This window comes from Pseudochaenichthys georgianus, chromosome 15 (genome assembly GCF_902827115.2).
Source record: "Pseudochaenichthys georgianus chromosome 15, fPseGeo1.2, whole genome shotgun sequence".
NCBI lineage: Eukaryota > Metazoa > Chordata > Actinopteri > Perciformes > Channichthyidae > Pseudochaenichthys > Pseudochaenichthys georgianus.
The window spans coordinates 25,214,780-25,226,836 of record NC_047517.1 but is presented as its reverse complement, the minus strand read 5'-3'; the positions used below and the strand labels follow the sequence as shown (position 1 = coordinate 25,226,836).

Genomic DNA, 12,057 nt, shown 5'->3' with positions numbered 1-12,057 from the left:
TTTTACATAAACCTCTGCAGCTGTGCAGCCATTAGCGCTGAAGTAATGATGATTAAGTACACCAATAGGAGTTATATTACAGTTACACTGCCTCAAGTCTCTGTCAGTTTGCCGTCAGGTTGTTAATGTGTCCATTAGGTCATTGTTTCCACGTAAAACTGCAGAGATGTGTGGAGGAAGTGAGCTGTGGATCTTCACTCCTATCTGTGAGGTGGGTAAACAACCCCACCCGGTGGTCAGATGTGTCCCATCCAGGCCCGGTTCCAGAACAAAATCACTCAGGGTGCATCTGAGATTAGAGAGGGTGCAGTGGTAAAGTGCTATTTTTATAAGTGGGGAGTGGACCTAACACCCTAGTGGTCCTCATCTCCTCTAGGAGGGTCCTCACCTCCTGTAGGGGGGTCCGGGGGCATGCTCCCCCGGGAAGATTTTCTTTAAAATATTGAAGTTGAAAGCATCAATCTGGTTCACTTTGAGAGCAAAATGAAGAGATCTATGGATCTATGTGCTCTTTGCTTGATTCATGCCTTCCCAGTCCCTTATCACGTAGCCTATAAGAGCATGGCGCCAGTTGTTGTAGCCAGTTGTGGTGAAGGCATCTGACTTACTTGAACCGAAATGTCTACATGCATAGCAGAAGATGGCATCTTTTGTACATGAATATTCCAGCCAATCTCTGTTTTGAAACCATGAGCTGCAAAATGAGTAGCCTACAGGCGAGTTGGGCACTTTTTTAAATATACCTGGGCAGGCTGTTTTGCCGAGGTCCTCTGGCACATGCGGGCCGCTGAGGGGTGGCGGTGTTTGGGGCAACGAAGACCGCTGCGGCTGCTCCGCCTCCGTGGGCGAGGCGGGCAAAGCCGGCGAGTCGGGCGTTATTGTCCACGACAGTGGCCGCGGGTAACGTAATGTCCCCATGATCTGAACTGTTATTACCTGCAGTAGATGCAGTGTTACTGCTGGCGATAAGGGCTGGTTGTTTTAACCATTTTCTGATGTCCATCATCACTGACACTGATAGCTTTGTAAGAACCTTGCAGATGACGAACGCGCAGCGGCACAGGTCACACACACCTGACATAATAACGTTACTTACCCTTTAAATTGACCAAATAAATGCAGCAATGTTATTTAACCACAATTCCAATTTATTTTATTTCAACTAAATTCTTCTTCTTAATATTCTTCTTCTTATTATTACTACTATTATTATTATTATTATTATTATATATGTAATATTTTTCACTTTTTTTTTTTTTCACTTTTCATTTTTCAAATGAGGGTGCATAACGACTCAACTGAGGGTGCAATGCACCCTTATGCACCCCCGTAGAACCGGGCCTGGTCCCATCACAACCTAGATCTGATTCTATGCAGACTGCAGGGTATTTATTATCAGTCATATCAATAACAGTGAATCTGTAGAGAAACAGGAAAGTACGACATTGAATATATATATATGACTATACTATTAGGAAAGAAAAATCGTGTTACAGAGACCTGATATGATGTGTATGCAGACTTATTTCCATGCTTTTGTGTTGTTCTGGTAATTTCTTTCAAATACTATCATAACAAATAACCGTTTATAAAAAAAATTAAAAACGTTTACTTGCTCTAAGAATAAATACCTAAAATATAGTTTAAAAAAATTAGAATGAGACATTTGTAATCAAAGTAGCTGTAATGTACAACTTTTGAAAAAGCTAAAGTCCAAAACAACCTTGAGCCAGTCAGCTGCTTTTTAACCAATCATGTGTTGTCTACCCTCCCACGCCCAGGGGTTTCCATCTGCTCATGTCCTCCAAGACGTCACAACACAACGCCCCCAGTATGTCACTGCACGGTGCTGCTTTCAAAGACCTGTACGAAGCTCTGATTTCCGGAACTCAACCTCACATGGATTGATATGACAGTGTTTTAACGATTTTTCTCTAATAATGTTTGACCAAAAATGTGCATTGTATGTCTTTACAAGAAAGGATGAGATGCTGTTGTTACAGCAGCACAACGATAAAAATATGAGCAGAGTAGAAACAGAGTAGAAAATAGAGGGGGATGAAATCAAAGTAAATAAAAAATAAAGTAATAATACTTAAATAGTTACTATCAATCAATAATGTTTATTTGGAACACATTTACAAAATACAGTTCCAATGAAACATATAAGAGTAATTAAAGACAAAGTGAAGGCACAACACTGACAGTATTGACTGAGATGACCTATACTAAAACAGTATAAAATATAAACAGAATAATATAGTACAGTATAATATTGTAAGAGATGTAAGATAGGTGGAATGTAGTTAAATTGGGTAGAACAGAAAAAAATGTATGGGCTACTTTCCTACATACCACATTTTGGGTGAAGCTGTGTTTTACGATACTTTTTAATGTATTGAAAGCAGCACAGGTCCAGCCGGTGGAGCTGTGTTATTGAGAGGTCATACATTTTCGCAAAACAACGACTGTAAACCAGGTACGTCTCAGTATTGCCTGCATTAACATCTTTAATACATTTAAATCACAATACGGGTCAGTCACCGTTCACTTCGACTCGCTGTGCGTCCTTGTTACGTTGTTAAGTGTATGAGTTAGCTTGTAAACTACCTGGCTAGCTTGACGTTATTTTACCATGAGAGCACAGAAATTGTTCGTGTTGATGCCTTGATAAGGCCCTGTTTAATACCCTTTAACCTACAATTTGATATTCTAGGGATTTGATTTTGTTTCACAGTCAAGAGTGGATATTTCTGTACTCTATGTGAGTTTCAATTGTATTATCAGGTAACTTGCTAGCTTTTTAGCAAGGCTCCGGCATCGTGTCGTGACTTCCCCAATCCCATCTGTCAGTGAATGTGTCACGAAATTCATTTCATCATCTCCTCACAGTGTTTCTAGTTAGGTGTTTATACTGAAAGGTTACATTGTATTTGTAAGGAGAAACACAACCAGGACTTTTTAGTGTGTTCAGTAACAGTTTGTCTCTATAATCCACCATATCAGTGTTATGTATTATGGAAGTGTCTTGTTAGAGCCATTTGCATATTGCAGATGTTTTTAAAGACGGTCATCTGCTTAAAGCTGTAGGGCTGCTGCAAAATGAGCACATACAGTACATTCCTGTACTAGTTTAGTGTAAGTGTTCTGCCAGAGGAGTGTCTCCTGTGCACTTGGTGAAAATGTGTAAAGGTAGCTGTTTTGAATTTGTGTTGTATATGTAAAGCAAAAATGCGTGTGGCATATTTTTTTAACACTTTGATGACATTTCTCAATGAATCAAGGGAATAGTTGGCAGATTAATGTCGATAATTAAAAACATTGTTAGTTGTAGACCTAAATAGTAGTTTGTCAAACACATACAAACACCATAAGTGCTAACCTAAATTTCCAGCACAGTTCGTTTTTCAGTGTAGATCCTTTATCTTGACCTAACAGCCACAGCTGATAGAATATGTTTGAGACAAGCCTGAACCTGGTACATGCTTTTAAAGAACCTATCATCCATGACAAAAGCCCCCCGTTAACACGGTGACAACTGTGTGTGTGTGTGTGTGTGTGTGTGTGTGTGTGTGTGTGTGTGTGTGTGTGTGTGTGTGTGTGTGTGTGTGTGTGTGTGTGTGTGTGTGTGTGTGTGTGTGTGTGTGTGTGTGTGTGTGTCATTTGTTGCAGCGCTGCATCGTAGAAGAGTTATTAATAGAGTGAGGTGGATGAGCCTGTGAAGTTCAGGGCATAACTGGAAACCCTGTATGGCAAAATGTTACACTTAAATGTACCTGTGAAACCAGTATAGATGTGTAACATCATGGTGGTATGAATACTAATTCACATGTCTGCTAATAATTAAAGAGAGACAAGATGTCTGAAGATCTATCCCTCAACATAAACATCAAGGAGCCAAGATGGGACCAGGGCACGTTCATGGGGCGCGCCAAGCACTTCTTCATGGTGACAGATCCCAGGAACGTCCTGCTGTCCTCGGACACTCTGGAGGACGCCAGAGTGACCATGGAGAACTACAGGTAGATGGTAATAAGATATAAGGGTAGAGTAGGAGTGAAATAAAAGAATCCTATGTAACAACCATTCAAATAATATTCTAGTATAAATACTAAATACTATTCTTCATTTCTTCTCTATACTGTACATGTACAAGTCTATTTGTGATGTGGGGATTCATGCTTGTTGTACCTTTTGTTTTTCAATGCAAGAAGAAAATGCTGAGTTTGTGTAATGACTGATGCTTTATGTGGAAAATACTAAATAATACTCTGTATTGACTTTTTCAGATCCGGGGTGGTGAAGCCTGGCCTGACAGAGGATGAGCTCTGGAGAGCCAAGTACATCTACGACTCCGCCTTCCACCCCGACACCGGGGAGAAGATGTTTGTGATTGGCCGGATGTCCGCTCAGGTGCCAGTGAACATGTCCATCACCGGCTCCATGCTCACCTTCTACAGGTAAAGCACAAAGTTCAATACACAATTCAACTGAAAATGTCTTCATCTTAACAACATTTTGAAAATGGAAGAAATATATATATTGAGGAAATACTTCATACATTTAATACAGTTTCCATGTGAAACCAAAGTAATCTTAATACAGCTAACAGCACTGCATAAAGTAGAGATTTTAATCCCTGCACCGAGGAAAAATCCTCTTAAAGAATAAAAAACATCACTCTCACTGCTGAACACTTATGAATAAATATTGGGCAGCTGAGAGGACTGTGGAGTCAAGTTGTAATGTTGAAAACACATAATATAAATAAGCAGCCTGTTTTCTGTATTTAATTATTATTGAATGTATTAATTATCCATATATAGTCATTCCAGATTTAATTCTAGCATACTGCAACTCAAGGGAGCCAAAGTCTGACATTTAAATGTTATAAATAGTGGCTTTTAAAAGTAACAAAGTGCACCGCAAGTAGTCGAGTTAATTCAGGGCCAGTGTATTCATTAAATAATACACAACACACTTTTAGCTTAATCTGTACTGAGAAGACCAAATCAGAGGAACTTGTGCCTCGTGACACAAAACAAGTAGAAAAGCCCCATGTCTGGCGACGTGTTGTGGTGGTTAACCATGCTCCATTAACACGTGTCTTGATCTTTATCTCATGCATACCAGCACAAAACTGTTGACTGATGTAAATATTTCCTTGTTGAAGTCCGAAATAAATTATCATTGAGAAAACATGCAGTTTGCTACTTATAGTAAATTACCTACATTCTTTCCACTGTGGGGATTTGAGAAACACACACATAAAAGGTGACTATCGATTGGTCGACAAAATAGAAATAATCGCAAACTATTCTTGAAGTAACCCTTAGTTGCAACCAAAGATGGTAGTAGTATTTTCTACAAAGACAGTATTTAAGTTGAAATCAAACTCTTCTTCTGCTGCGGAGCCCAACGTGTAGTTTTGTGTGAAATGTCACTTCCTCAAACACAGTTGTTGTCCCTTCTTGTCTACAGGACTACTCCGGCAGTGGTGTTCTGGCAGTGGGTCAACCAGTCCTTCAACGCCGTCGTCAACTACACCAACCGCAGCGGAGACGCACCAATGAGCGTGAAGTAGGGAGGACTTCTCTCACTCTAGATCATTCCTGTCCTCCCTCTAAAGTAGTGTCTGTAAGGAGGCTGTGGGAGCCGCTGCCCTCTCCCCTTCCCTCACAGCGGTATTACGTTCCACTGTTTAGCATGTTCAGCCCCATGTCACCATGCACCCGTGCTGACATGATGCCAAGTCAAAATGCACTTGCATACTCTTGTCATTGTGCCACAAACTGCATCCTTCAGACTCTGCATGCATGCTGAAGAATAGAGGGTTGCCTTCAGAACATGCAAATACATATTCATGTATTAAGCATGTCATTTAGGATCCATGTTAAAGTGTCATCCTCTGCATTATCATTTCTTCTGGGGAATTTATTTCACCGTTGCATATTCAAGCATAGCATGAACTTGCACACTTACTGAGGCGACTCTACTTTGGAGATGTGTCAGTCGATTCTCAGACCTATTCATGATGTGTTGAAAAAGGAAGTGGGTAATTTATCTCTGATCTGCATCTTATCTGTCTCTCCACAGTCAGCTTAGTGTGGCCTACATCAGCGCTACTACTGGAGCTGTAGTCACTGCCTTGGGATTCAAAACTCTAGCTTCGGTAATGCCTGTAGTTCAAGTGAATCAACAAATATATCAAAGTCACTCGTATAACGGATATTTGAGCAGGGATCAGTTGTCTGAATGTGTTACTGTTGCTGCCTCTACAGCGTCTCCCTCCCATCGCCAGCCGGTTTGTCCCCTTCGCTGCGGTTGCTGCTGCTAACTGCATCAACATCCCCTTCATGAGGCAGAGGTGAGGTCTCCAAATGTAAAGCCAAAGACCTCTGCTCTGTTCCCTCAGGGCAGGAGCTTTTAGGAGCCGCTGCAACTGCTCTATATGACTTCTGTTTTCTTCCAGGGAGTTGAAGTTCGGTATCCCTGTGATGGATGAGAATGGGAACAGGTTAGGAGAGTCCCCCAATGCCGCCAAGCAGGCCATCATGCAGGTGGTGGTGTCAAGGATCGGCATGGCAGTGCCAGCAATGGGTAAAGTCAACATTATGTCTCCTGTGTGGCTAGTCATGAACCTACTTGTGGATCTTAAACATGATGGTGGTTGATGGGATGAGAGTAAAACGACATACACACGACATCTATTGCACGTCTGTCTCGTGGGGATCCCCTCCTCTGTTGCTCTCCCAGAGGTTTCTTCCATTCCCCCCATGTGAGGGTCCAAGGACAGAGGGTGTCGTATTCTGTTTAAACTGTCCCCTCAGACAAATGTAAAATATGTGATATTGGGCTGTATAAATTAACTTAATTGATTGAAATTAAATTATTACCTTGATAGACCAAAGCATACTCTTTTTTAGTTTTACTCCTAGTTAGGATAATGTTTTTAAAGTTTGTTTTGCATTATTTTTGTGTTGGCACAATAAGGTCACGCTTTAGATTACACCCCATTTGTTTGTTTTGGTAAGGGAATATTACGATTTATTTTGTTGTGTAAGATATATTATTATTTAACAACTTTCATAGTCAATTTGTTGGATTATGAATCAACCAATTTTCTTTTCTTTTTTTCCACAGCCATTCCCCCTGTTATTATGAATTCCCTGGAGAAGAAAGCTTTCATGAAGGTAAGCATGCATGACTTTCAGACTCCTGTTGTTTTTTAGTAAGTGGATGTCCTGGATCTGCTGTTGTTTTTGTGAGGCTGAAAAGAGTCATGTCGCATTCCACATGTTACATGAATGCTTATGTCCATGTAGTCAAACATATCAAATGTTCAAGTTGTCTGATTCACTGCAATCTTCTCTAAACATCTGTACTCTCCCTGCAGCGGTTCCCACTTCTAAACGCTCCAATCCAGGTTGGGCTTGTCGGTCTATGGTAAGTCAATTACATATATATGATTTATGATGTCATTTTTGATGGACTCTATTCTCTGTACTTTCAAATATGCAAGTCACACTGACTAAACACGTCCTTCTTGTTTTCAGCCTGGTGTTTGCAACTCCTCTGTGCTGCGCCCTCTTCCCACAGAAAAGGTAAGCACCCACATCAAGGAGCTCATACATGTACAAGCCGTGTTCTCTTACGTGTAGAAGGACTTTAAATCATGTTGAACCATCTCATTGTAGCTCTATGAGTGTGAGCGGGCTGGAAGCAGATCTGCAGGAGAGGATACGAGAGACCAGTCCCAAGACCACCACCGTTTTCTTCAACAAGGGCCTTTAGGATCTCACAATACATCTCCACACACACACACACACACACACACACACACACACACACACACACACACACACACACACACACACACACACACACACACACACACACACACACACACACACACACACACACACACACACACACACACACACACACACACACACACACACACACACACACACACACATCTGTTATCCCAAGGGCACAAGTGGGAGGGTAAAATAAAATGTATTTATGTTCCTTTTTAGTTTTTTGTATGTACAATCTTTCGAATTTGACTGAGCTGCTCCAAGTTTGACATTGCAGGGTTAAGGCGTTGAGAATATTGAAGGTAAAAAACAACAACACTGACATTGCTCTCTGTGCACATAGATGACACTCCTTACAAATGAAATAATGAACAGTTTTTATTGTAGTGTGGTGTGTTTTCTGTCTTCCTTCCTTCCTTTGGTCAAAACTGCCTTTTAGGGGGTCAGTTCATGAAGTTACTGATTTGGTTTTCACTCACCAATATGTATATGTTGCATTTAGATTCGTCCATGTTTTAAGTACTTTGCTAAATTGTTGTGCTTATATAGGCGTTTGGTTGGTCTCCCTACATTTAGTTATCCACTTTCCAATTATTTTCTAGCCAGAGATACAATATTCTGTTTTTGAAAATAGTATACTACACTGACTAGTATGTAGATTCTTGCCACCAATTAATTTCCGCCTTGTAGTTCAACCATGTGGCCATACTAGAAAAATGATGTTTATTAGCTCTGAATAGTCTTTTTGTTGTACTCCTTGTTAACCGGAGCAGCTTACTCTCTTCATTTCTCCTTTAAGTGTACTTAAACCCCTTTGTGATAATAGATCAGGTAATCAGGTGCAGTGTGGCAGAGAACAACAATTGAAATGATATAAGGGCAAAAGCCCTCAAAGCACAGCCGTCGAGGGCATCAGCGAAACCATTAGTGCGTGTGCTTTTTATCAACAGCCTTCTGTTGTTTGAGATCACCTTTTAAACTAGTGCCGTTGCTATCTTTAGGGTCATATTAATGATATGTTATTGTTGTCGGTGGTGGTGCTTGTGTCAGGTGGAGGAATAATGTTTGTAATGTGTCTACATGTTGTTGCTAAGATGAAATGATGTGACTTGTGTGTTCTAAGCACAGCCACATGCAGAAGACAGACAATAATGTTATGCTGTTTCGGCCACACTGGAACTGAAGCGTTGAGTGCGCAGGTCGGAGGAAGCTCTTTAATTTCAGTTCCTCCTTCGGTGATGCAGGTTTTATAATGTGCAACCGCTAGCCAGCCTTGTGCGAAACTGTTGTTAGCACTGGAGCCATTGATGCCCCATTGTACCAAATGGAAATGGCTGTTGTTGTTGGACAAAATCTAAATACGGAGCACAGTATTTGTTGTTGCGTTGTTGCAGTGGATAGATTGGCTGAGTGTAACTGTGTGGTGAGATAGTGATGGTGTACGTGAGTAGATATCACATGAAGTTATCCCAGTGTCGTCTGTTGGATTATGCAAAAATACATATTATTTTGGATATATTTCTAAATATATATATATATGATGTACAATATATGGAGCACATATGCACGAGGAATATAAGAGATGTTATCTTTAAGGTGAGCCTCCACCAGATGGCAACACATATGCATCGGAAACAATGTCAGCTGCTCGTATTAACGGAGAACAGAGAGAGGGGTTTGCTGCAAAGTCATTAGGGCTTATGAGTTTTCAGATTAGAGGGGCGCTCCTCTAGTGGGAATTAACTTGATAACGTGTACACAGTCATAGATTTAAAACTATGATGCAATGTTTATGTAAAGTGATGTTTTGTGTAAAACTATACCCAACATGAAGATTGTACAGGCCTTTTCACACGTAAATTCACCTCCATTAAGCACCTGTAGGCACTGGTTTCTAAAAAGGTGTTACAGTGATGCATTGATCCACTGATTGTGGGCACTGAAGCATCCGCACAATGATTGTGTTTATATGTGATCCTACAATTCAAGGGTTTGATCCCAAAGTGCTATCAGATCATTTTATAAACCCACAGACCCTATCCTGAAATACCGTCTTGATATGGCTCCTCACTTCTTTAGGAGAATTATTGTATTATTTTGTCTAATTTGAAAAGGAAATGTTTCTTTGAACTCTCCATTTTCATTCAAAAACAAACACTCATTCCCCAAGATAATAGATGTAACACTGAGACATGATCACACGCACTGCCGGACAGTGTTTCAGAGTTCGATTCACTACTGTATTCAAACATTCGATACCATGGCTGCATCATTAAGAGATAGTTGTGTTGTGTTTGGGCTGTTTTCCTGCGGAGGGTGAAGCGGCACTATAACCTTTGCGGTGCTAGGATTTGTATTACTATTTAAAATGTTTAATGTTGATTGTATTTGTTAATGGTGCTGGACGATGTAGAATGCACTATGGTTACTGCTAATTAGGAATTCAGTCATTGTCTGGCAGATTTCATTGCTCATAACCAAGTAGCTTTAGCTTGTGCTTTATTTCCTTTTGTGTTTTTCTTTTCTTTGAATTATGGCACGAAAGTGTCAAGAACAAAACTGAAGGTTTTTACCATTTGAATACATTTGTAAACATCTCAGCTTCGGCCTGTATCGTACCACCGTAACGTGTCGAACTAATGGATCTAGCCAAAGATGAGACCGGTATGGATTGTGGAGGAATGAGGAGCAGAAGGGTGTAGCTTTGAATATTTATGTTTCAGCTTTAACTTACGGACCTTTTGCCAGACTTTCTGCTGCAAAAACATGTTTTCCATTTGATTTCTTATTAGAAAGGGTGCTCAACTTTATCAGTGTAACCCACCAAATCTTACAAAAACATTACAACGTTAACAAATAGCATCTAAAATAAATGCCAACACACATTTGAGTTAAAAGTCCTGTTTTTGGCCTCGATGTTACAGCCATTACAATACAATCTCATAACAAACAAGATAGCACAAGTTAATGTTGTCACACTGGTTGAAAACCCACTCATTTATAACTTTGGTTTGCCATGAAGAAAATGTTGAATCTGTGCATCCTGAAGGCTCGATGGAAAGACAATCTGTTATTGTTACACTCCTTGAATGTTTTGGTTGTTTCATGTACATAAACTTCCACATGTAGTCCTGTCAGTATTGGTGCCGTGCTTTCTCTCTATTTTCTATTGTGTTGAAATATATATTTCCATGATGTGGAATGTATTTTACTCAGAGCAATAGAATAAAACATAACGTTAAAGTCCAAACCTGTCTGCTGATTTGACTTTATTAAACATTGTATATTACAAATGTTCTTTAATGTTATCCTGCTTGTGGGGAAACAGAAAAGTAAAGAGTGGAACACCCAGTTTGGATCAAAAGGTTTGTTTGTTCAAATACCAGTCAAGTATAAAACAATACGATTACACTGAGACAGTCATCGGATTTGGTACAGTATCTTTTGGCCACACACACACACACACACACACACACACACACACACACACACACACACACACACACACACACACACACACACACACACACACACACACACACACACACACACACACACCAAGCCCTTGACATACAAACATGATACAATCTTGCCTCGGCTGAGATTGCTGAGGATAAAATAATTTAACGTTGATTATTGGTGAATGTTTACTAACATGTTGGGACGCATCCTGAGCTTTCAACAGAAAATAAGCCTTGGTTTTTAGAATAGTATGTAGATATTCTGTTTGGGACTAATATGTTATAATATAACTATTACATGTATTTACCAGAAGGATGTGAACAAACTGGTGTTTTTCTTAATTGAAGTTGTTTCACTGTGTATTTTATTATTATATTAATAAGCAACAGGATCATCAAACTTCAGGAAAAAGGGAGTGTGTATGTTAATGAATAATAGATGGATGTGATAAGATATAAGTCAGACTGGTATCTCGTAAAAAAAAAAAAAAAAGTATAATAAGTAGGAAGGCTTTCATTTAGAACAATTTAAAATCTGAATAAACTAGTAATCAAATTATTTTTCAAAATGCACATTTCTAATATCTGAAAAAGTAAATGTATACAAATACATAATAGCATACCAATGGTGGATGCAGAGTATCACACACACAACAGTGTTATAATTTATAACAGCAAACAAGTGTCTCTGGTATACAGTAAGTTAACACACACATTTAAATATACCTGCCAGAAAATCCAATTATCTGTGTTCTCATTGTCCAAATGTTATATTA

At 39.7% G+C, this 12,057-nt stretch overlaps 1 protein-coding gene across 1 annotated transcript; it reads left to right on the top strand.

The window, feature by feature from the left end:
• The first annotated feature begins 2,397 nt into the window (after positions 1-2,397).
• On the top strand, positions 2,398-11,070 carry sfxn3 (sideroflexin 3). The gene is made up of 11 exons (XM_034100659.2): positions 2,398-2,479; positions 3,850-4,022; positions 4,290-4,460; positions 5,482-5,580; positions 6,097-6,172; positions 6,282-6,367; positions 6,473-6,600; positions 7,144-7,193; positions 7,397-7,446; positions 7,557-7,604; positions 7,698-11,070. Exons 2-11 carry the CDS (start codon positions 3,859-3,861, stop codon positions 7,792-7,794), a joined length of 969 nt encoding a protein of 322 aa, XP_033956550.1. The 5' UTR covers positions 2,398-2,479; positions 3,850-3,858; the 3' UTR covers positions 7,795-11,070.
• The last annotated feature ends 987 nt before the right edge of the window (positions 11,071-12,057 follow it).